This window comes from Martes martes (genome assembly GCF_963455335.1).
Source record: "Martes martes genome assembly, chromosome: 10".
NCBI classification, from domain to species: Eukaryota; Metazoa; Chordata; class Mammalia; order Carnivora; family Mustelidae; genus Martes; species Martes martes.
In genome coordinates this window covers 12,036,958-12,063,601 of record NC_137898.1, presented here as the reverse complement: position 1 = coordinate 12,063,601, position 26,644 = coordinate 12,036,958, and the positions used below count along the sequence as shown (strand labels likewise).

Genomic DNA, 26,644 nt, shown 5'->3' with positions numbered 1-26,644 from the left:
ACAGTTAAATCACAGTCCGTGATTCTGACGCAGGCTCAAGGATGAGAATCCCTTCTCTAGACCAGTGGCTCTCCATCACAGGTGGCTTTGCATGCAGTGCACACTTATCAATATCTGGAGACATTTTTAGTTGTCAGAACTGGGATGGAGGATGCTACTGGCCTCAGTGGGTAGAGGCCAGGGGTCCTGCTAAGCATTCTACAAATGCATAGGACAGTCTCTATGCCATAACAGAGAATTGTCCAGCCTAAAATGTCTACTGTGCCAAGGTCGAGAAACACTTACTGGCCAAGAAATTAACCTCAATTTGTGTGTGTGTGGCTGGGTGGGACATTCCATCCCCAGTTCCATAGCCTAATGCCAGGCTTAGGTGGATCAGAAGGAAACAGGTTCTTAGTCCAGGTGATTTGCTGGGGCAAAAGAACCCTCCCAGTGTGCCTGTCCCCACCGGGAAGAATAACCCCACCACACTCCCAGCCGGGTTCTCCCGGGAACTTCCGAGAATCCAGGTGTCCTAAAATAACATGCTGAGGGCAAGTGGGACAATACGTAATCATACCCTCCCTGTCATCTTCTGTGTCTTCTCAACAAATTTCCATTCCCTGGTTGCTCTCACTTCCCTCTCTCCATAAACTCACCCATGCTTTCCCCACCACAAACCACTGCACTTCAGCTTACACAGTGAAACACAAAATCTCTTTATTGTTTGGGGGTTCAGGTGGGTTTAGGAAAGTGCGGGAGTGGGGAGAGGACAGGCTAACATATGTGTCTTTCTTATTAACTCTCCGTGCTATTTCATGTGTACTGTGTTTAACCTAACATTTCCTATGTATTTGTATATATTTAATGTACTTCCAAAGTAGCAATCAGAGGAAAAGATAATCTCTGCAAACCTAATGAGCAGAACACACTTGCTGATCACTAAGGAAACAGCCACAGGAAGGAAGAGGAATAATTCATACTGCCCAGAAAACATTAACCCTCCCTGGAAAATTTGTCAAGGCTCTACTAATCCATGTTGTAAGAAGTCCAGGAGAAGCGATCTGGGGCACCATGCAGCTCATGAAGCAGTGTCACCGAGATCCTGGAAGTGTGGGGGGCTCACTTATGTGGGGGCCACTGCAGGAATACCGATGCCTGCTTCATATGGACAAATCTATAGAAGCCCATCTGTGTGATGCGTGTGCAGGGATGAGGGTGGCCTTGCTGACCAATCGTGCTGCTTCCCCCGAGTCCAAATAGTGTCATTTCTTTAGCAGTGACAGAAGACGTAAGAGCGTCTTCTCTCCCTCTGTCCCCCCAGGCCCAGGCCCATCTGACACGGTCTTCCATGCAGGGCTGCCTCACAGAGGCACACAGTGCCACTGGTTCCAGTCACAGGGCATGTGGATGTAGTGCAGATTGTAACATATCTGCTGGACAGTTCTGTTATTCTTGTCTGTGTGAGCATACAGGGGGAAGCCGAGTTTGTGTAGAGCCTGGGTGTGGGAATAGACGATGTGAGAGATAAGGCCCTGCTTCCGGTACTCAGGCACGGTCCCCGCCATCCGCATCTCGCCTGTTTGGTCCATCAGGTCCCAGGACACAGGGGTCCCCTCAGGCCCCAGCAGGCAGAAGGTGGGGAAGGTCCGGATGCAGCGCTCGATGAACCTCTGGCTCCTCTCATTGCCGCCAAAATGCCAGAATTTATTCACCAACGGAGCGTGGGTAACGTCCAGGGAGGAGGGCCGAAACATCTCTTGGTTGCTGTGGAGACCCAGGAGAAAAGTCCGTGAGTACGGAGGTCTGTGTTTGTTCTCTACCTCTATTGTCTCGAGAGAGAGAGTGGGCAGGGGCAATAGCAGATGCAAAGATCCCGAGGAGAGGTGAGCTTACAGTCGCAGAAGGACAGAAAAAGGCCACTGTTGTTGGAGCGAGTGTGCGGGAAGGACAGGATAGGTCGAAGGATTGAGCAGAAGTTGGATATACTCTAGATAACAAAGGAAATGGAGTGTTTTAAGCAGAGGAGGAACATGGTCTGAATTACATTTTTTAAAAAAATATTTATTTATTTATTTATTTATTTATTTATTTGACACAGAGAGAGAGACAGCGAGAGAGAGGGAACACAAGCAGGGGAAGCTGGAGAGGGAGAAGAAGGCTTCCCACCAAGTGGGGAACCCCCTGCGAGGCTTGATCCCAGGACTCTCTGGGATCGTGACCTGAGCCACCCGGATGCCCCTGAATTGCACAGTTTTTTAAAAAGATTACTCTGGCTGCATTGACAAATATTGATTGCAGATGGGCCTGAGTGGAAGCAGAGAGAGAAAACAGGAGGCTAGGTCAGTAGTGGGAGTTGTGAGTAGTGCAGGCTGACTCGCATGAAACTCACATGGCCTTGGGTTTGCCACTACTGGAGGATAACTGCTTTACGTCCAGCAGGGAAGGAACCAGTTTCTTCACGTCATTCGCCATCATGTAGAGAAAGCACCGTGCCTGCTTGACTTGGATGGATTTAGTGGTTGCAACATTCTGTATCACCTCATTCAGACTGGGCTGGGTACCTAGATGGGATTAGAAGGAGAGACAGTGATTTGAGCACATCCTGTGGAGAAGCGCTCCAGGAGAGTAGGAAGTGTCTGGGATTTACAGGGAACCTAGGCTCAGTGCTGCAGTGTGACCAGAGTCTCATCATCATGATTTGTGCAATTTCCCCCATTTTACATGAGTAAAAATGGGCCCAGAAATTCATTAAGTCTTTAGTGGCAAAGCAAGACTGGAACCAAGTTTTCTGGACTTCATAATCATGTAGTTCTGAAATGAAAGGAGGGAGGGCTTTAGAAAAATAGTAGCCAATATCCATTGTGCATTTACTATGTTCTCAGTGTGGTAGACTTTTGCAATAATGGCCTACATTCACCCACATCTCCTTGTATCCATTCCCTGGAGTAGTCCTCTCCTGCACTGCATCTGACCTTGGCCATATGATCTGCTTTTGCCAGTGGGGAAAAATAAATTTGATGTGGGGAAAAACTTAAAAGTGCTTGAACACTGAGGCTAGCTCTCTCCTTGTGATCTCAATCACTTTGAAACCAATACCATATGAATAGGCCTAGTGCTAGCCTGCCGAGGTCACGTGCTCCTAACAAGTCGTTGCCATAGCAGCCAACACTGGCAGCCAGAACCATCATTCAGACATTTTGACTGAGGCCAGGCGCATCAGTTGGCCCATAGCCCAACCACCAACTGACTGCAACTGCCTGACTAAACCCAAGTGAGATCAGCAGGACGGCCTTGCGGAGCCTAGCCCAAACAGTTGATTCACAGAATCATGAGGTTTGCCACACAGCAAAAGTTAACAGATCCATCCAGGTTATCGTAGTAAGAAATTCCTATTCAAGATTTCATTTAATCTTCTGAATGCCCCAGTGTTCTAGAAACTATTCCTAGCCTCATTTTTGTATATGAAGGTCATGGTGTCAGAGAGGTTAAGTCATGTGACTAGAATCACATAGCAAGTAACAAGCAGATGCCATTCTAAGGAGTCTGACTCTGGAGGCATGTCCACAACCATGACCATTGTCCTTCATGGTCTGGGAGGTGCTTTATGGCACAAGTTGCCACACGTAATCCAGGAATGGAGGGTCCTAAGGGAAGCTCTACTTTGGTACCCAATCACTTGAGGGATCCTGGATATGTCTGCAAAATATGCCATAAATCCTTGGCTATCAAGAAATTGTGTTATGGTTCCCTATAAACCCCATTCTTTGCACGAGTATTTTTTTATCCCTTTACGAGTGAGTTAAAAATTTGGCAGCAGGCTGAGGGTCTGGAGCTTGGGGGATAGGAGATATGACTCAGGGAAAATTGTTTAGGACAGAGAAGTGAGACTGCACACATCCCATTTCTCTTACTTTGGATCTGCAAATGCTGTTTCCAGTTGATGACTTCTGGTGAGCCAAGAAATTCCTCACAATTCTTGAGGTCCTTGGAGTAGAGTTGGTAAGTATTGGTGTAGTGATCAAAATCATCTATCATCTCCTATTGTCATTGGGAAAAGCGAAATGAAACAAATTCTTTATATTTCATGATTATAATACATTTTTCTAAATTCCACTCTACTGTGAGTTTTTAAAATTGAAGTAAGTTGACACACAATGTTATGTTAGTTTCAGGCATCCAACATAATTATCCAACAAGTCTATACTTTATGCTGTGCTTAGCACGAGTACAGCTACCGTCTCTCACATACAATGCTATTACACCACCACTGACTGTATTCCCTATGCTGTACCTTTTATCCCCATGACTTATTCATACCATAACAGGAAGCCTGTACCTCCCACTCCCCTTCACTCATTTTGCCCATCCCTCCACCCTCTTCCCCTTTGGGAACCATCAGTTTGTTTTCTGTATTTATGGATTTGTTTCTGATTTTTGTTTGTTTGCTTATTTGTTTTTCAGATTCCACATATGAGGGAAATTATATGGTATTTGTCTTTCTCTGTCTGACTTATTTCATGTAGCATTATACCCTCTAGGTCCATCCATGTTGTCACAACGGGCAAGACCTCACTCTTTTTATGGCTGAGTAATACTCCACAAACACTACATCTTTTCTTATCCATTCTTCTATTGATGGACACTTGGGTTGCTTCCATATCTTGGCTATTATAAACAATGCTGCTATAAATATGGTGCATAGATCTTTTCAAATTTGTGTTTTCATTTTCTTTGGGTAAATACCCAGTAGGGTAATTATTGGATCGTATGGTATTTTTATTTTCAGTTTTTTGAGGAATGTCCTTACTGTTTTCCATAGTGGCTGTACCAATTTACATTCCCACCAAAAGTGCATGAGGGTCCTTTTTCCCCACACCCACACCAATGCTTGTTCTTTCTCATCTTTTTGATTGGAGCCATTCTGATGGCTATAAGGTTATATCTTGTTGTGGTTTTGATTTTTGTTTCCCTGACGATGATTGATATAGAGCATTTTTTCATGTGCCTGTAGGTCATGTGTATGTCTTCTTTGGAAAAGTACTAATTCAGGTCCTCTGCCATTTTTAAATTGGGTTATTTGTTTTTTGATGTTGAGTTGTGTAAGTCTTTATGGATTTTGGATATTACGCTGTTATGGTGAAAAAAAGAACTTTTCCTTTAAGGTTAGGAAGAAGACAAGGATGTCCACTCTTGCCACTTTTTTTTCCCCCTAAAGATTTATCTATTTATTTCAGAGATAGAGAGTGCATGAGTGGGAAGGGCAGAAGGAGAGGGAAAGAGAACCTCAAGCAGACTCCACAGTGAGTGCTGAGCCAGAGGCAGGGCTGGATCCCATGGGGTCACAACCTGAGCCGAAACCAAGAGTCTGACACTTAACCGACTGCACCAACCAGGTGCCCCACTCTTGTCACTTTTATTCAACACAGTCCTAGAAGTCCCAACCACAGCAATGCAACAAGAAAAAGAAATAAAATTCATCCAAATTGTTAAAGAAGTTAAACTGTCACTATTTGAAGATGACATGATACTATACATAGAAAACCCTAAGACAAAACTAATACACAGAAATTGGTTGTTTCTATACAATTAAAATGAAGTGATAGAAAAATTAAGAACACAATTCCATTTACAATTGCATCAGCAAAAATAAAATATGTAGGAATAAATTTAACCTACGAACTAAAAGTCTAAAAACTATAAAACACTGAGAAAAGAAATTAAAGATGACACAAACAAAGAGAAAGATATTCCATGCTCATGGGCTGGAAGAATTAATATTGTCAAAATGTCCATACTACCCAAAGTATAGATTCAGTGCAAACCTTATCAAAATACCAATAGCATTTCCACAGGCCTAGAACAAATAACTCTAAAATTTGTATGGAACCACAAAGACCCTGGATGGCAAAAACAATCTTGAGGAAGAAAAAAAAAAGATGGAGATATCACAATTCCAGAATTTAAGATATATTACAAAGCTGTAGTAATCAAAACAGTATGATATTGGCACAAAAATAAATTCACAGATCAATGAAATGGAATAGAGAGCCAGAAATAAACTCCTGTTTATATGGTCCATTAATCTGTGACAGACAGAGCAGGAAAGAATACCCAATGGAAGAAAGACAGTCTCTTCAATAAATGGTGTTAGGAAAACTGGACAGCTACATGGAAAAGAGTGAAACTGGGCCACTTTCTTACACCATACACAGAGTACACTCAAAATGTGCTAAGGACCAAAATGTGAGATATACTGTGATATTTTTAAGTACTAAAATGTTGATATTTCTATTGCTGCATTACAATTATTCCTAAATTATTTAAATAATGAGATAAGAGGAGAGAGTCAAGTATTCAATTTATGATAAAAAATTTATAACAATAGTACTCTCTACCCGCATAGTGCATTAAAATTTCAAATCAAGCAAAGACAATTATTAGAAAGCATTCTCCTGCCACATTACTGAATTGCTGTATGAGTTCTAGTAATTTGGGGGTGGAGTCTTTCGGGTTTTCCATATAAAGAATCATGTCATCTGCGAAGAGAGAGAGTTTGACTTCTTCCTTGCCAATTTGGATACCTTTTATTTCTCTTTGTTGTCTGATTGCTGTTGCTAGGACTTCTAATACTATGTTGAACAAGAGTGGTGAGAGTGGGCATCCTTGTCGTGTTCCTGATCTCAATGGGAAGGCTGCAAGCTTTTTCCCATTGAGGATGATATTTGCTGTGGGTCTTTCATAGATAGATTTGATGAGGTTCAGGAATGTTCCCTCTATCCCTATACTTTGAAGCGTTTTAATCAGGAATGGATGCTGGATTTTGTCAAAAGCTTCAATAGTCAATGTCCAGAAATCAGTGGCTTTCTTATACACTAATAGTGAAAATACAGAAAGGCAAATTAGAGAATCGATTCCATTTAGTATAGCACCAAGAACCATAAGATACTTAGGAATAAACCTAACCAAAGAGGTTAAAGATCTGTACTCGAGGAACTACAGAACACTCCTAAAAGAAATTAAAGAAGACACAAAAAGATGGAAGACCATTCCATGCTCTTGGATCGGAAGAATAAACATTGTTAAAATGTCTATACTGCTCAGAGCAATCTATACTTTTAATGCCATTCCGATCAAAATTCCACCAGTATTTTTCAAAGAGCTGGAGCAAATAATCCTAAAATTTGTATGGAATCAGAAGAGACCCCGAATTGCTAAGGAAATGTTGAAAAACAAAAATAAAACTGGCGGCATCACGTTACCTGATCTCAAGCTTTACTACAAAGCTGTGATCACCAAGACAGCATGGTACTGGCATAAAAACAGACACATGGACCAGTGGAACAGAGTAGAGAGCCCAGATATGGACCCTCAACTCTATGGCCAAATAATCTTCGACAAAACAGGAAAAAATATCCAGTGGAAAAAAGACAGTCTCTTCAATAAATGGTACTGGGAAAACTGGACAGCCATATGTAGAAGAATGAAACTCGACCATTCTCTTACACCGTACACAAAGATAAACTCGAAATGGATAAAAGACCTCAACGTGAGACAGGAATCCATCAGAATCCTCGAGGAGAACATAGAGTAACCTCTTTGATATCAGCCACAGCAACTTCTTTCAAGATATGTTTCCAAAGGCAAAGGAAACAAAAGCGAAAATGAACTTTTGGGACTTCATCAAGATCAAAAGCTTCTGCACAGCAAAAGTAACAGTCAACAAAACAAAGAGGCAACCCATGGAATGGGAGAAGATATTTGCAAATGACAGTATAGACAAAAGGTTGATATCCAGGATCTATAAAGAACTCCTCAAACTCAACACACACAAAACAGACAATCACTAAAAAATGGGCAGAAGATATGAACAGACACTTCTCCAATGAAGACATACAAATGGCTACCAGACACATGAAAAAATGTTCATCATCATTAGCCATCAAGGAGATTCAAATCAAAACCACATTGAGATACCACCCTACACCAGTTAGAATGGCCAAAATTAGCAAGACAGGAAACAACGTGTGTTGGAGAGGATGTGGAGAAAGGGGAACCCTCTTACACTGTTGGTGGGAATGCAAACTGGTGCAGCCACTTTGGAGAACAGTGTGGAGATTCCTCAGGAAATTAAAAATAGTGCAATTGCACTACTGGGTATTTACCCCAAAAATACAGATGTAGTGAAAAGAAGGGCCATCTGTACCCCAATGTTTATAGCAGCCATGGCCACGGTCGCCAAACTGTGGAAAGAACCAAGATGCCCTTCAACAGATGAATGGATAAGGAAGATGTGGTCCATATACACTATGGAGTATTATGCCTCCATCAGAAAGGATGAATACCCAACTTATGTAGCAACATGGACAGGACTGGAAGAGATTATGCTGAGTGAAATAAGTCAAGCAGAGGTCAAGTATCATATGGTTTCACTTATTTGTGGAGCATAACAAATAATATAGAGGACAAGGGTAGATGGAGGGGAGAAGGGAGTTGAGGGAAATTGGAGGGGGAGGTGAACCATGAGAGACTACAGACTCTGAAAAACAACTTGGGGGTTTTGAAGGGGCGGGGGGGTGGGAGGTTGGGGGAACCAGGTGGTGGGTATTAGGGAGGGCACAGATTGCATGGAGCACTGGGTGTGGTGAAAAAACAATGAATACTGTTATGCTGAAAATTAAAAAAATTAAAAAAATAAATAAAAAAAGAAATACCCCCCCCCCAAAAGAAAGCATTCTCCTATATTTCTGTTACTCCCAATGGGAAGAAGAGGAAAACAAGTGATAAGGAAAAGCATCTGTGGCAAGAATAAATTTTACTACAGTTCAAATACTTGCAGAACACACCAATTATGAATGTGACAGTATTAAATTTGGTTATAGCTAATTCTGGATTAAAATCACCATCTATACTTAATGAAGCCAAAGAAGATGAAAAATTAAAAATGCTTTCTTAAAACAATGCTAGAGTTAAATAAAGTGTAGCTCTAAAAAGAAATAAACCACTTATTTAGAAAGATCATCTCAAATTATTGAATAACAGATGAGATTATTAATTTTTTAGATTTGCTTTCTATTATTTTTTAAATTATTATTAAAATTTTTTTTCACTTAAATTTGATTTGGTTAACATGTACTATATTTTTAGCTTCAGGGGTAGAATTTAGTGATTCATCAGATATATATAACACCAAGTGCTCATTACCTCAAGTGCCCTCGTTAATGCCCATCACCCAGTTACTGCACCCCCTCCCCACCAGCTACAATGTTTGTTCTCTGTTGTTAAAGAGTCTCTTATGGTTTGACCCTTCTCTGTTTTTATCTTTTTTTACCCTTTCCCTTCCCCTATGATCATCTGTTTTATTTTTAAATTCCACATATCAGTGAAATCATATGGTATTTGTCTTTCTTTGACTTATTTCACTTAGCATAATATCCTCTAGTTCCATCCACATCATTGCAAGGGGCAAGATTTCATTCTTTTTGATGGCTGAGTAATATTCCATTGTGTATATATACCACATCTTCTTTATCCATTCATCTGTTGTTGGACATCTGGGCTCTTTCCATATTCTGGCTATTGTAGACACTGCTGCTATAAACATGGGGGTGCAGGTGCCCCTTCGAATCACTGTTTGTATCCTTTGGATAAATACTTAATAGTGCAATTACTGAGTCACAGGGTAACTCTATTTTTAACTTTTTGAAAAACCTCCACACTGTTTTCCAGAGTGGCTGCACCAGTTTGCATTCCCACCAACAATGTAAGAGGGTTCCCCTTTGTCTTCATCCTCACCAACATTGGTTGTTTCCTGCATTGTTAATTTTAGCGATTCCGACTGGTGTGAGGTGGTATCTCATTGTGCTTTTGATTTGTATTTCCCTGATACCAAGTAATGTGGAGCATTTTATCATGTGTCTGTTGGCCGTTTGTATGTCTCCTGTGGAAAAATGTCTGTTTATGTCTTCCACCCATCCTTTCTTTTCTTTTTTAAAGATTTTATTTATTTATTTGACAGAGAGCAAGAGAGAGAGGGCACAAGCAGGGGAAGGGACAAAGGGAGAAGCAGGCTCTTTGATGAGTAGGGATCATGTCCATTTCTTTCTTTCTTTTTTTTTAAAGATTTTTAAAATTTATTTATTTGACAGACAGAGATCACAATTAGTCAGAGCGGCAGGCAGAGAGAGAGAGAGGAGGAAGCAGGCTCCCTGCTGAGCAGAGAGCCCGATGTGGGGCTTGATCCCAGGACCCTGGGATCATGACCTGAACTGAAGGCAGAGGCTTTAACCCACTGAGCCACCCAGGCGCCTCTCCATTTCTTGACTGTATTTTTTTTGGGGGGGGGCAGTCTTGATTTCGATAAGTTCTTTATGATTTTGGATACTAGCCCATTATGAAATATGTCATTTGTGAATATCTTTTACCATTCTTTAGGTTGCCTTTTAGTTTTGTTTATTGTTTCCTTTGCTTTGTGAAAGCTTTTTATCCTGATGAAGTCCCAATAGTTCATTTTTGCTTTTGTTTCCCTTGCCTTTGGCGTTATGTCTAGCAAGAAGCTCTTGTGGCAGAGGTCAAAGAGATTGCTGCCTGTGTTCTCTTCTAGGATTCTGATGGATTTCTGTCTCACATTTAGGTCTTTCATCCATTTAAAGTTTATTTTTGTGTAAAGAAATTGGTCCATTCTCATTCTTCTCCATGTGACTGTCCAATTTTCCAATACAATTTTTTGAAGAAACTGGTTTTTTTTTTCCATTAAATATTCTTTCCTGCTTTGCTGAAGATTAGTTGATCATAGAATTGAGGGTCCATTTCTGGGCTCTCTGGTCTGTTCCACTGATCTATGTGTCTGTTTTTGTGCCAGTACCATAGTGTCTTGATGATTACATTGTATTATAGCTTGAAGTCTGGAATTGGGATGCCTCCAGTTTTCATTTTCTTTTTCAACATTCCTTTGGCTATTTGTGGTCTTTTCTGGTTCCATACAAATTTTGTATTGTTTGTTCCAGGGGTCTTGTTTTTTTAATACATTCTGATACCCGATGTCTTTGGATTGGAGCACTTAGTCCATTTACATTCAGAGTAATTATAGAAAGATATGAATTTAGTGCCATTGTATTATCTGTAAGGTCACTGTTTCTGTAGATTGTCTTTGTTCCTTTCTAGTCTTTATTACTTTTGTTCTCTCTTTGTGCTCAAAGTGTTCCCTTAAATATTCCTTGCAGGACTGGCTTAGTGTTCATGAATTCCTTTAGTTTTTGTTTGTCTTGGAAACTCTATCTCTCCTTCTATTCTGAGTGACAGCCTTGCTGGATAAAGTATTCGTGGCTGCATATTTTCCCATTTAGCATGTTGACTATATCATGTCAGTCCTTTCTGGCCTGCCAGGACTCTGTGGACAGGTCTGCTGCCAGCCTTATGTTTCTACCTTGTAGGTTAAGGACCTTTTGTCCCAAGCTGCCTTTAGTATTTTCTCTTTATTTTTGTAATTTGCAAGTTTCACTATAATATGTTGAGGTGTTGACCCATTTTTGTTGATTTTGAGAGGAGCTCTCTGTGCCTCTTGGACTTAGATGCCTGTTTCCTTTCCCAAATTAGGAAAGTTCTCAGCTATAATTTGTTCAAATTAACCTTCTGCCCCCTTTCCTCACTCTTCTTTTTCTGGGACTCCTCTTCTATAGAAATTATTTTGTTCTGTGGAATTGTTGAGTTCCCTAAGTCTTCCTTCATGATCTAATAGTTTCCCTTCCCTCTTCTTTCGGGCTTCCTTATTTTCCCACATTTCATCTTCTGTATCACTGATTCTTTCTTCTGCTTCATTCATACTCATTTTTATGGCCTCCTCTTTGGGCTACATCTCAGCAAAGCAGTTTTAATTTTGGCCTGATTAAATTTTAGTTCTTTTATCTCTACATTAAGGGATTCTCTGGTGTCTTCTATGCTTTTTTCAAGGCCAGGTTGTGTCTTTATAATTGTTGTTTTAAATTCTAGTTCAAACATCTTACTTATAGCCATATTGATTAAATACCTGGCTGTGAGTACTACTTCCTGTTCTTTCTTTTGGGGTGATTTTTTCTGTCTTATCATTTTTGTCCAGAAAAGAAAAGAAGAAAGAAACAACAATAACAACGACAACAATGAAAAGCCCCCTAGATCCTGGGTGTGTTTTGGTCTGCTTGCTAAAAAAAAAAAACTAGATCCCAAGATAAGAAAGAAAGAGAAAGAAAAGAAAGAAAGGAGAGAGGGAGGGAGGAAGGAAGAAAGAATATATATATACAGATATATGTGTATATATAGAAAATACAATACAATGAAATATATAATGTATATATACATATAAACACTAAATATATGTATATATTTAATGCAATACAATGGAAGGAAACAAAAAATAAAACAATAAAGATATAAAGTACATATAAAAATAAAAAAGAATAAAAAAGAATTGAAAAAATAAAAAAACTGAAAAAAAATAATACTAAAAGTCTGAAGAATAAAAATACAAAAATGCTATATACTGTTTTCCCTAACAGCTGAATATTTGCAGCCCTCTATGATCAGTTAACTTGGTGTAAGCGAGTTGTCTGTGCTGGTTTTCTGAAGGAGGTACCAGTTGAACTGATTCTTGGGTGGATTTGTCCTAGTGGAAATGCAACTCCAGTGCACAGAGAAGCAGGGCTCAGTGGGAGCAGCTCCAGACTCCACTAGGTGGCGCAGTTTTGCTCCCTGAAGGCTTTCAGCACTGAAGGAGGGGTGATGAAAATGGCTGTGCCCAGTTCTCTAGCCCTGGAGCTGAAAATTCTCAGCCCCAGCTCTTCAGTGAGCCCTCAGAGAAAAACAATCAATCACTTTCGTCTCCTTGGTTTTTGTCAGAACTCTGTGTTCACCCTTCATGTGTCCAAGCATTTTTATCTCAGGCACACGATTGAGTTTCAAACTCCAAAATTTTAGGGAGTCCTACGGTGGGGACCTGCGCTGTTTCTCCCAGGGAGGGTCTCAGTATGCTTCTGCCTTTTGCTGGACCTGTTCCCAAGACAGCTATCACATAACCACGCAGCCGTTTGCAGGTTTATAGCAACACAGAACAGAAAGCCAGTGCCTACACTTAACTGTTCGCAGCTGTCTTCCCTGTTCCTACACCTGGAAGCTCTGCCTAGTACCAATTCTGCACTCAATTGCTTACAATACTTTGCAGTAGCCTCCTTAAGCAGGCTCCCTCCTTGCATCCGTATCACCCCAGATTCAAGTCTCTGTACATCTTACCTTCCAAAGGGCAGTTGCTTTTCTACTTGTAGACTTGCATTTGTTTTTTCAGAACTCTGATTGGTTTCTTGGGTGTTTAGAATGATTTGATAGCTATCCAGTTGTATTTGAGGGACAAGGCAAGCTTAGGGTTCCTACTCCTCTATCATCTTAACTCCTTCCAATAACAGATGAGATTATTAGGAGGAAGGAGGCATAGGAAAATATTACCACAGCTCAGTGTAGAATTAGAAAGCTTCTTAAAAAATAATTGGAAAATGTTGCCCCCAAATACACTGACAAGTCAGCAAGGATACCCACTAATACGTTTTGTTCCTTAAGATCACATTTAACATAAAACATCAAATAATTTTATTTTTGTTCAGTTTTTATTACTAATAGAAATTTCTTTATATATTATTTAATTTAGTGGTTTTCAAATAACTATTTCTATGAAAGATATAATATTTATATTTTTATAAATTTATAATTTTACTGCATATTTAAGAATAAGCTTAGGAGTTTTTGTTTGAAATGTATTAACTGTGTAGCTTCTCTGGTTTTTAAGTGTTTCCCCAAAATGTGAGCTCCTGGGTGGTACAGTTGGTTAAGTGTCCAACTCTTGGTTCTGGCTCAGGTCATGATCTCAGGGTCGTGAGATTTAGCCCTGCCTCAGGCTCCTCACTCAGTGCAGAGTCTACCTGAGATTCTCTCTTTCTCTCTCTGCTCCCCACCCCCACTTATGCTCTCTCTCTCTTTAAATGTTTAAATCTTGAAATGTTTCCCTAAATGCGTATGGAAGTTATAGTTTTATAAATTTCCTTTTAATGATCATTCTAACTCATCGTGCTATCTCACAACTTCCTATGTTGGCCCTTGGTGTTTTTTCTCTGGTTAGAATGGCCTCTTTTTCCTTTCAGCCTAACGCTATCTATAAAATATGCCCCAAATCCACTGTAGATGAAACCTCTCATCAGGAAGTCTCTCTGACCTTTTCCTGTAACCTCCATCTCCAACCTTCATAGTTGAATCAGCTTTCACCTAGGCTATTTCTGTGTTGTACATCTGTTCTCGCACACTTCACACCATGTTCTTTTATTTGCTTATGGATTTTTTTCTTGAGTTCCTTGAGGACAGGACTTGCTCACCATCACACTATTCATTTCTGTATCCCCTGGGGCTGTCACACTTCTGGGTGCATGGCAGGCTCACAGCAAAAATGAACACAGAGGCATATTCATACAACTTCTGGCAACTTACCTCCTCCTGAGGGCGGATAACCACTGTTGTAAAGTCAGGCCACTTGTCCACTAAGGCCTTCAGCTTGAATGGATTTCCCTGGTTCATGTGGAAGACAGTCCCATAAACCTGCAGCATCCCAAGTAAGGGAGAGAGGTTTGGCTTGTTAGGAAGGGATGGTAAAGTGTCTTGTTTAATCAGGACAAGGATTATTTCTATGAAATCATGGGATTTTGTGTTAGAGTAAGGCCAAATAGGGCACCTAGGTCAAACCATCTCCAAGTACTACTTTTTTTTTTTTTTTAACTCTTTAATGAGGAGAGCTTTCTCTCCCCATCCAATATGAATCATACATGCATATAGTAAAATGTTTGGACAGATAAAATTTGATGATTTTAAGACTACCATTCTTCATTTTAGGATTCAAAATGGTCTCTTCCAAGACTTTCTTCTTTCATACACATAGAGATACAACAATTGTATAAAAATAAAATGATCTGATACATTGTGTTTTTCCCCCACTGAATGCATTGTGGGCATATTTCTATGTTCATAAACAGAAAAATTTTCAATTATTTTATAATGGCTGCATAGGATTCCATTGTAGGGATGTACCACAGTTTAATTTATTTGCCTATTGGTGGTAATTTTAGCCATTTCCAACTTTTCACTTTGACAAATAATTTTTCATACAACATGCTTGCACAGAAATCTTTGCATGGGCACCTATTTTCTTAGAATATCCAGAAGAGTACTTGCTGGCTCAAAGATTATGTACATGTTTAATGCTCCTTAACATAAATGACCACATTATTTTTTTTTAAGATTTTATTTACTTATTTATTTGTCAGAGAGAGAGAGAGAGCAAGTGAGCACAAGCAGGGAGAGCAGCAGGCAGAGGCAGAGAGAGAAGCAGGCTCCCCGCTGAGCAAGGAGCCTGATGTGGGACTCGATCCCAGGACCCTGGGATCATGACCTGAGCTGAAGCACCGGCTTAACCCACTGAGCCACCCAGGTGTCCCAAATGACCACATTATTATCTGGAAAGATTAAATGAACTTCCACCAACAAGCAGAGGCTACAGCAAAGTACTCAAGAGAATAGGTTGTGAGTCCCATGGTTTGGGGCCCAATCTTGGATCCCCACCCTCATCCTGGACATTGTGTTTCTGTGGTTTGGGGATTGGGGAATGCAGCCGTGGATATCTGCATGGGCCTCATGGTAAATGTAAACACAAAGCCTCTTCAGATACCAGCATGGGAACATGCCAATGACCCAAGGCCAAAAAGATGGTATATACTTTAATAATTTCCACCATGGGGCGCCTGGGTGGCTTAGTGGGTTAAAGCCTCTGCCTTTGGCTCAGATCATGATCCCAGAGTCCTGGGATCGAGCCCCATATTGGGCTCTCTGCTCAGCGGGGGGCCTGCTTCCTCCTCTCTCTCCCTCTGCCTGCCTCTCTGCCTACTTGTGATCTCTGTCTATCAAATAAATAAATAAAATCTTAAAAAAAAAATTTCCACCACGGATAGATGATGACCAAGGACTATACCAATATCTTTCACCCCTGCTCTCCACCCACATAAACTATTGATGTTAAAGGGGTGGGGAAGAGAAGGGGGAAAAAACTCAGTTGAGGGGGACCTGGGTGGCTCAGTCAATTAAGCATCTGACTCTTGGTTTTGGTTCAGGTCATGATCTCAGGGTTATGGGATCAAGCCTTGCATCAGGCTCTGCACTCAGTGGGGAGTCTTGTGCTCTCTCTTTCTCTCTCTCTCCCTGTGTTCCTGCCCCTGCTTGTGTATGTTCTCTCTCTCTCTAAAATAAATAAATCTTAAAAAAAAAAAACCTCTGAGTTGACTGAGTTTATCTAAATTTTTTTTTTAAAGATTTTATTTATTTATTTGACAGAGAGATCACAAGTAGGCAGAGAGTCAGGCAGAGAGAGAGGGGGAAGCGGGCTCCCCACTGAGCAGAGAGCCCGATGCGGGGCTCGATCCCAGGACCCTGAGATCACGACCCATGGCCTAATTATTCCCATGGCCTAATTATTTAAATTTTTCTTCCTTTTTTCCTGCTGAACTCAGAACATGCCAGGTAGCTACTCTAAGTTGACTCAACTGGAATTGACCCAAGTACTACAATGTATTTAACATCTAACACTTACAGGAATGGCTGGACTTTTTCTTGTCTGAGACTCAAGTAACTTTCGAGTTTTAGGTTATACATCCATTAAAAGTACCTGGCATACAAATATTTTAGATTTCAGTTAGGGAGAAATGTGTATCTTTAATATGCACCAAAGGAGAATGAATTGAGGCACTAAGAGGACCACCATATCCTACCACAGAGATGTTCCAAGAAAAGACACTTGGGATTCACCAAGAGTTTTCTCAAAATATTTGAGGTCCAACTAACAGAAGAGGTAAAGAGAAATTCAAATAACAAAATTCTACACTAAAGCATGAAGAAAACCTGTGACCTGAAAAATTTATAAAAGAGCTCCTTAGCATAAAAATATCTTAGGCAATTATTCGTAGAGTGTCTAGCTGATGTAACTTCCTCCCCCAAAATTGACTATCTCTCTGCAAGGTTGCCTGAATCGTAAGCATCACCAAAGGAAAGGAATTAAATATTAGGTAATAGAGATTAATATTAGTGAGAATCTACCAAAATGGGTTACTTTAGTTATGGATCACAGTTGGCCCTTGAACAACATGGGGGTTAGGGGCACTGATTCCCTGCACAATGGAAATCTGTATATAACTTTTGATTCTCCTCAAACTTATGAATTATGAATTATGAATAATTCACAATTGACTAGAATCCCTTAATATGGACAGTTGATTAGGACAACTTTGTATGTTATATATTATATTATTACAATAAAGTAAGGAAGAAAATGTTATTAATAAAATTACAAAGAAAATATATTTACAGTACTTTATTTACTGAAAAAAATCCACACATAAGTGAACTCATATAGTTCAAACCCATGTTGTTCAAGGGTCAGCTGTGGCTCAAAGTCATTTTTTCATAGTAATTAAAGAATATTGCAACTCATTTCATTTGTCTGTGTCTAATAACTAAAAATTAAGCCATGTGATCTCCAAATAAAATAGTGCTAATATTTTTCTCCTTTCTACTGAAAGAAGGGAGTAACAGAGCTGTGAGGGAGTGAGGGAGCAAATGCATTTATCTTATCTAAAATGCATGCATCTTATAGGAGTGTCTTATAAAACAGTAAAAATCTAATTTCTTTAAAAAAAAAAGATTTTATTTATTTATTTGACAGAGACAGAGAGCACAAGTAGGCAGAGAGGCAGGCAGAGGGCGAGGGGGAAGCAGGCTCCCTGCCCAGCAGAGAGCCCAATGTGGGGCTTGATCCCAGGACCCTGAGATCATGGCCTGAGCCGAAGGCAGAGGCTTAACCCACTGAGCCACCCAGGTGCCCCTAAAAATCTAATTTCTATGTCTACAGAAATTTCAGGGAAGAATTGTCCTCATAACACACATACACATACACAAAGACACACAGTTGTTATTTTGTTTCTGCTGGAGTGTACCCTGTCACTTTGGTGCTAAAGAAAAAAACAAGCAAGTACTCAAGAATGGCATTAAGAGTCGTGCTTGCCCAGTTCTGGATGTAGGTATTTATGTGTGCGTCTACTTTAATCCTGAGATTTCTGATCAGATGTACTAGGTTAAGGGAGATACTGAGAGTCAGTCATGAAATAGCCTGATGTGCAGTCAGTTCGGAGAAATTGGGAAATTTAAATTAAAATGGGAATCGACTTCTTACGAATTTTAGAGAGGAATGATGGTTAACCTGTCACCTGGGAAGTGTTCTTTTCAGGAGAATAAATTAAACATTAATATGCAGTCTCCGTGAACTTTGGAGGGAAAATCCAGACAAAATTCCAATGTTCTTACAGAATGTTCTTTTGGAAAGTAGTAAGGGAACACTTCTGTAATCACAGAATATAAAGCAAATGGCAGTTAGGGTCCAACATACCCATGTTCATAACATAGCATTGAAGTTACTAATTAGGTGGTATTAGGTAAATCACCAAGCTGAGCTCTGTCTTCTTATCAGTGACACAGACATCATAGCACATATCTTGTACAGAGGTAATGCCACTCAGTGAGAGAAAACACCACTAGCACTTGTTACAGACCAAATGCTCAATAAATGTTAATCTCTTTTCTTGTTTCACAGGAAATTTCTATTCCTTTCTCCCCACCCAGAGATTTCTACAGTCACCTTTAAAGATTCAGGAAGGCTCTTCCTCAGGGATTTCTCCAGTGTCTGCAGCATCTGGGCACCTTGCAATAGGAACATTGTGGAAGATACCGTAGCCTAGAGGAAGAACCAAGAAACAGCCAGGAATGAGAAGAAGCTGGAGGCGATTCAGAAAAATGAGTAGTAAGTTCTCTTCCAATGATCAAGTCCCCCTTCCGTGTCTCTTCATCCGTGTGAGCGTCACTAAAGTCTTCACCGACTCCAGGGAAGGCTGAGCGTGGTAGAAAGCACAGGAGACTCTTTCTACATCTTTTTAGTTCACTTTCTTACCCTTCAGTGTGTTCCAGCCATGAGTTTCACTTTAGATTAACAAGCACATTTTCTTTTGAAATTCATTTGCCATTAGTGATTCTTCTGACACCACCAGTGAAGAGCTGTGTAACAGTGGGGAAGGAAGTTACTCTTTCTGGGCCTTGGTTTCCTCTGTTAACCTCACAAATAAAACTGTCAGTCATTTTACCATCAAAAATGGCTGACTTGGGACTAGCAAACAATTACAGTTCAGGATAAGGAAGCTGTAGAAAATGGTAGGCAAGTCTGGAGGACAACAGAGAGGAACACTTTTATAGAAGTCAGAGAGAAGTTGGGAAGGCTGTTCTAAACAAAAGGTCTATTGGAGGAAAGAAAAGTTTCCAAGTATAGAGGCTTTTTATTGGCTGAGTTGTGGCCATTGCTCACTGGGAGTAAGATGGTGCTTATTTTCTGTTGGGTCCACTGTGAATGCAAGGGAGAGTGGTATGGCCAGGGCTCCCTCTGCTGGCTTCCTGAGTCCATTCAAAAGGATTCCTTTTGTTGATTTTCACAACCTCAAAAGAAGATGGGATAGTAGTCCTATCTACTTGATAGAATTTTTGTGGGGACTAAATGAGTTAGTACATTAAATGAGTCAATAAGGGCTTTGAAGACTATCTGTCATAAAGTCAGCACTGAATGTGTTTTTTTTTTTCAAGAGTTTATTTGTTTATTTGACAGACAGAGATCACAGGTAGACAGAGAGGCAGGCAGAGAGAGAGGAAGGGAAGCAGGCTCCCCGCTGAGCAGAGAGGGCTCTCTCAGGACCCTGAGATCATGAAGGCAGAGGCTTAACCCACTGAGCCACCCAGGCGTCCCTGAACATGTTATTTCATTACAACTATCCCTGCTCCTTCTCCCTCTCTTCTTCCTTCCCATCCTTTTCTGTCCCCCTCTCTTCCTCTTCCCCCCACCCACCTGAGTTAAAGTGCTACGTATTGCAAGCTATTTTGCTGCAGTCTTTTCAATGTGGGCATTAGGACATGGTCTAAAATAAAAACAAACCTATTAAAAAAATTTCCAGGCTATATTCCAAACTGGTATTTACCACCGCCCCCCCCCCTTTTTAAAAGCCTTATGCCATCTCAAAGCCTCGTTCTTACACCTATGGTGCATATTGTATGGATTACTAGGTAGAATAAATATAGCATTTTTTCATATTTGATTCACTGCCTGAAATGGAGATTACCAAAACATTGTATAAAATCCCAACCACATGGAAAAGAAGAAAAGAGCCTGTGTCACAGCACTGTACTTTGGAACTATGATCTTTGGAGGAGTACAAAGTCCCTTCTAAGTGAAGGCACCAAAGAAGTGATCTGAAAAGATGTTGCATTAAAAGCAACTGTGAGTGAGATGCCATGCTCAGGTCAGAACTGGGTAACTTTGTGGCTTGAACAGCAAGCAGGGAGGAGTCTTCTGCTTCTGGCCAAGCTAAGGTAACAGGATCTGGACTCACCTTCTCACCCGGAAAAAAAAAAAAAAAATGACAGAACTAAACGCAAATGACGGGTGCCTGGCCGCCTCAGGTGGTTAAGCATCTGTCTTCAGGTCAGGTCATGATCCCAGGTCCTGCTCAGTGGGGAGCCTGCCACTCCCTCTGCTTGTGCACCCTCTGTCTCTCTCTCTCTCTCTCTTTCTGCCAAATAAAATATTTTTTTAAAAGAGATCAAATACTTAAAAAAAAAAAACCCAAAAAACTAAACAGCAAATGAAATAACATCGTGCAGCACAGAACTGCCAACCCTAGAAAAGCAAAAGAGAAAAGGTGAGCTTCATGATTGCATCCACTTGCTTGAAGGCTGCAGCTCCAGGAAACGGAACCGGACCAGACCACAGCAGTCTCACTGACTTGAGCATACAGAGATAGAGGCCAGCATGGAGCTCCAGAAAGAGAGAAAGCAGGGGGTGGGGAGAGAGAATGAGAAAGACAGAAAGTGAGAGAGGGAGAATGAGAGAGAGGTCTGGAGATCTTTGGGAAAGGGAGATCTACAGTCTTCGGCTCATCGCTGAACTGTGTAAGGGGAGACTACCTTGGGCTTTATCCTAGGAAAAGAACCACTGGACAAGATCAGGTGGAAAAATTCTGATAGCTCACACAAGTCTGGGAAGAGTTTGTATTCTGACAGGCTGAAGTGGAGAGACCTTGTAACATAAGGGCATCAGGCGAGATGTTCAGCAGAGGATTGAATTCAGACTTGTCTGTTCTAAATCCACCCTACCCTGGTTAAAAGCAAGTCTTGAAATGATCATCTCATTCCAATAGCTTAACTATGCACTAAAACAAAATGCAACACTATAAGTCTATCAACTAATAGTGATGATTCACATTGTCTAGCTTCCAATAAAAAATGCTAGGCATGGAAAGAACCAGGAAAACACGATCCATAAACAGGAGAAAAAAAAATCAGTAAAAATGGACCCAGAGGAGACATTGCCAGGCCTATGGTCAAAATTGTTGTTGTTGTTGTTGTTGTTTTGTTTTGTTTTTCTGTTACAACAGTGCCTCTTCCCTGTTGTAAGAGTCTCTCCCACTCTTTGCAATACTTGCAGATAAGGTTTCTCCTTGCCTAAAGAAATAAAAATGGGTAGATGCAGAGCTGTTGGAACTAGCAAACAAGGACATTAAATAGCTATAATAATATTACTCCTCATGTTTAAGAATATAAAGGACCACATGATCATGAGAAGAAAAATGGAAGACATAAAAAATGTGCATATGGAACTTATACAAATGAAAACATATAGCATCTGAAATGAAAGATACACTGGATGTTTTTAGCAGTAGGTTAGATGTTGCAAAAGAAAAGATCGGTGAAATTGAAGATGCAGCAGTTGAAACTATCCATAATGATACATGAAAGGGAAAAAGAATCAGAAGACTTACTATTGCTAGTATGTCACCATTTCTCCCCCAAATTGATCTATAGTTTCAAATTAGCCATAAAACATCCCAAGTCTTAATTGTAGAAAGTCACAGATTCTAAAATTTACATGATTTCAGGGCTTACTAGAAAGCCACTGTAATCATCATAGAGGCGTCTTGGCATAAAGAAAATAAACCAATGAAATGGAATAGAGAGCCCAGAAATAGATAGACATTTGTGGTCATTTGATTTGCTACCAAGATGTCTAGGGGCGCCTGGGTGGCTCAGTTGGTTAAGAGACTACCTTCGACTCAGGTCATGATCCTGGAGTCCTGGGATTGAGTCCTGCATCAGGCTCCCTGCTTGGCAGGGAGTTTGCATCTCCCTTGGACCCTCCCCCTTCTCATGCTTTCTCTCTCTCTCTCTCAAATAAACATTAAAATCTTAGGAAAAAAAGATGTCTAGACAAATGGAGATAGGATAGTCTTTTCAACAAATGGTGCTGATTTTTTATTTTTAAAAAATCAAGGTGACTTCTTGATAGAGTCAGTGATTGTGAATTTCTAAATGTAAATGTTAGAAGAAAGTCATTGTCTGTACTTATTTGTCCCTCTGCTACTTTCCGCATGACAGGTCATTTATCTAAAATAGTTCCACATTCCACTTTGAAATTTGAGTTTTATGAATTTGGGAAAGAATTTTTTTTTTAAGATTTTATTTATTTGACAGAGATCACAAGTAGGCAGAGAGGCAGACAGAGAGAGAGAGAGAGGGAAGCAGGCTCCCCGCTGAGCAGAGAACCCGATTCAGGACTCGATCCCAGGACCCTGAGATCATGACCTGAGCCGAAGACAGCGGCTTAACCCACTGAGCCACCCAGGCACCCCAGGAAAGAATTTTTTTAAAAGTAGACCTTAAAACATAACATTTTTATAGAACAACAACATCAGGCAAGGTCATTCTGTGGCCATGACGGAAGGAGACAAAAAAGAGACCATGTCACAGTCATGTTTGAGCATGGACAAAACAAGAAGGCTGTCTTCTCTGCAAAAATGGCCAAATACTCCTCTCCCCAGGTAACAAGTGGCTGCCACTTCTTTATCCCTGTGCTTTCTTCCTGCTTCAAGGACAAGAGTCTTCGATAGAATTGCAATGCTTTCTGACAGTATCCAAGCAGAGCAAACCCATGCTTCCTCAAACCCTTCCCCAAATCACCTGGCAAGGCCCTCCTGACACTGTTATTGAGATGTGCCACACTTCCTTAAGGTGTGCTGTCTCTCTCGTTGCAACAGACAATAAATCTGACTCAGCTGGCTTCTAGGTATGTTCCACACGGTCTTTGGCTAGAAGTTATTGACACTTAAATATTTAGCTCTGAGGCATTTGTTCCTGCTGGATTGTTCTCTGTTCACTTTGACTTCCTAGGACTCCGATACTTCTTTTCAGCTTAGGTCCTCAAGAATGTGGATTCTTGGGGCGCCTGGGTGGCTCAGTGGGTTAAAGCCTCTGCCTTCAGCTCAGGTCATGATCCCAGGGTCCTGGGATCAAGCCCCGCATGGGGCTCTCTGCTCAGCAGGGAGCCTGCTTCCTCCTCTCTCTCTGCCTGCCTCTCTGCCTACGTGATCTCTCTTTCAAATAAATAAATAAAATCTTAAAAAAAAAAAAAAAGAATGTGGATTCTTCAGAGTGGTCATGAAAGATTTGGACTTGCAAAAATGAATCAATATTAGTTTGTTTCTATGGAAAAACATCTAGGTCACAAAGATTTCACTATATGTTTGGATCCTGCTGCTTTAACATGTTGGGCAATGTGCAGAGTGGTGGCATGTTCCTGGTTTTTCTATGTGTGTGTCCTCTATCTCTCTCCCAAATCACTGTCAGTTGTTTGAAGAAAACAAAATGATGAAACAGCATTATGTTAAAAAAAAAAACAAACCACGAAAAACCAACCAAACAAACAACGCTATGTACATATCTTAATTAAAAATACTTTGTTTAGGGGCACCTGGGCGGTTCAGTTGGTTGAGCAACTGCCTTCGGCTCAGATCATGATCCGGGACTTCCAGGATTGAGTCCTGCATCGGGCTCCCAGCTCCATGGGGAGTCTGCTTCTCCCTCTGACCTTCTGCCCTCTCATGCTCTCTCTCACTCTCTCTCTCAAATAAATAAATAAAATCTTTTAAAAAAATACTTTGTTTTAAAAAAAATGCTAACCGTCATCTGAGCTTTCAGTGAGTGGTGATCTTTTTTGCTGGTGGAAGGTCTTGCCTCGACGCTGATGTCTGCTGACTGATCAGGGTGCTGGCTGCTGAAGGTTGGGGTGGCTGGGGCAATTTCTTAAAATACGACCACAGTGAAGCTTGCCACACTGATTGGCTCTTTCTTTCACAATTTCTCTGTAGCATGTCATGCTGTTTGATGACATTTTACCCGCAGTAGAACTTCTTTCAGAATTGGAGTCAATCTCCACAAACCCTGCCTCTTTACTGCAGCGGTGAAGTTTACATAATATTCTAAATTCTTTGTTGGCGTTTCAACAGTCTTCACAGCATCTTCACCAGGAGTGAATTTCATCTAAAGACACCACATTCTTTGCTCATCCGTAACCAGCAACTCCTCATGCATTGAAGTATCATGAGACGGCAGCAAAATCAGTCAGCTCTTCAGGCTCACGTTGGATTCTAGTTCTCTTGCTATTTCCAGCACATCTGCCGTTCCTGAAGTTCCTGCCTCCCCTGAAGTCTGGAACCCCTTGGAGTTCTCCATGAGGGTTGGAATCAACAACTTCTAAATGGTTAATGTTGATATTTTTATCTCTTCCCATGAACCTTGCATGTCCTTGATGGCGTCCAGAATGGTGAGTCCTTTCCAGAAGTTTCTCAATTTACTTTGCTCAGATCTATCAGAGGAATCTCCATTTGTGGAAGCTATCACCTTATGAATTTTATTTCTTAAAGAATAAGAATGAGACTTAAAAGTCAGAATTAGTCCCTGCCTGACTCATGGGCTGCAGAATGGATGTTGTGTTAGCAGGCATGAAAACAACATTAATCTTGTCCATCTCCATCAGAGATGTTGGGGGACCAGGGAAACTGTCAATGAGAAGTAGTATTTTAAAAGGAATCTTCTTTTCGGAGCAGTAGGTCTCAACAGTGGCTGAAAATATTCAATAAACCATGTTGTAAACAGCTGTGCTGTCATTCAGGCTGTGACGTTCCATTTACTGAGCACAGGAGGAGTAGATTTACTGTAATTCTTTTTTTTCTTTTGAGATTTTATATATTTATTTGTCAGAGAGCGAGAAAGAGCACAATCAGGGGGAGGGTCAGAGGGCAGAGAGAGAAGCAATTCTCCCCACTGAGCAAGGATCCTGATGTGGAATTTGATCCTAGGACCCTGGGATCATGACCTGAGCTGAAGGCAGACGCTTAACAGATTGAGCCACCAAAGATTTTATTTATTTATTTATTTGTCAGAGAGAAAGAGAGAAAGAGAGAAAGAGAGAAACAGCGTGAGAGCACAAGCAGGGGGAGCTGTAGGCAGAGGGAGAAGCAGGCTTCCTGCTGAAAGGAGCCTGATATGGGACTCAATCCCAGGACCCTGGGATCATGACCTGAGCTGAAGGCAGATGCTTAACGACTGAGCCACCCAGGTATCCCAATTTACCATCCTTCTTAAGGGCCCTTTAAGTTTGAGTCCCCACCTGGAAAGCTGTCTCCACACCAATCCTTGGAGGTGTCCCCAGAAACAAATGAAGAAGAGCAGATGCCTAGATGATGAAACTTCCTCTGGTGCTGTCAGTTCGGCAGGGTCTTGCAAACTGCTTTTATGTTTGTCTCCTCCGGAAATTGCTGAGTGGAGGTAGTGGACCTTGCACTTAAGCAAAAAAAAAAAATCTGTGTGTCAGCTCTTTTGAAATCCAACCCTTCTTCTCTGGCACTCTTGTTGAGGGAGCTAGCTTTGGAGGGGGGAGAGGCTGGCCATGTGCCACCCGAGCTGCTTTTTTCCAGAACACCGTGTTGCTCTTTGGCCCCATGATTCTGCAGTCCCAAAGCTGTGTGATACCAAAAGACCAGGTACCAGAAGGAGGGGCATGTTGCATAAGCCACACCTTTTACCTCTCCTTCCCATTCCCAAGTACCTGCAGTGAGAACAGGGTGATAAGATAAGGATGAAGTCTGATTTGTAGAATCTGGTCTCTTTTCTTTCACATGTGCAGAAGAGAAAATATTTGCATGGAGTGACTCAAGTTGTTAGGATCCTCCTATTTAAGGATAAGCTGTGCCCTCTCCCCTGCCCATTTTGAAGCTGTGGTTAAACATCCCAATGCCTCAATGGGGACACTTCTTAGTCTCATTATTATGGAGGAGGACACTGAGGCTCGGTGTGGCTGAATTAGATAGAGTTTAAACCCAGAGCCTTTTTCCTCTGAAAAGTGCCCACTACCCCAACATTAGCATTTGTTCTACCATTCTCAGGAAAGAAAGGATGGTTCATAGAAAACATATTTTGAGTCTCAGCACCTCTGTGTAAAACAACCAAGGAGGGAAGTTTGACACTCTCTAGGTCCTTGTCCTCATCACCTTTATCCTTGTTCACCAGGTTAGTGGTTAGTTTCATTATGATGGGAAGAAGAGTCGTTCCCAACAGAGGAGCAGAGACAGAAGTGATTAGTGTCGAGAGAGAATGTTGAAAAGGCTCGTGTGCTCCTTCAGTCCATGGACAC

General features: G+C 41.0%; 1 protein-coding gene across 1 annotated transcript; it reads right to left on the bottom strand.

Annotated features, from left to right (window-relative positions):
- Positions 1 to 682: 682 nt before the first annotated feature.
- On the bottom strand, positions 683 to 25,768 carry LOC308351171 (glycine N-acyltransferase-like). Its single transcript, XM_080816636.1, has 6 exons — positions 25,622 to 25,768; positions 18,722 to 18,817; positions 14,479 to 14,586; positions 3,894 to 4,020; positions 2,372 to 2,543; positions 683 to 1,746 (listed from the first exon to the last, which is right to left on the bottom strand). The coding sequence occupies exons 2-6, from the start codon at positions 18,797 to 18,799 to the stop codon at positions 1,344 to 1,346; spliced, it is 888 nt and encodes a 295-aa protein (XP_080672762.1). The 5' UTR covers positions 18,800 to 18,817; positions 25,622 to 25,768; the 3' UTR covers positions 683 to 1,343.
- Positions 25,769 to 26,644: the final 876 nt, after the last annotated feature.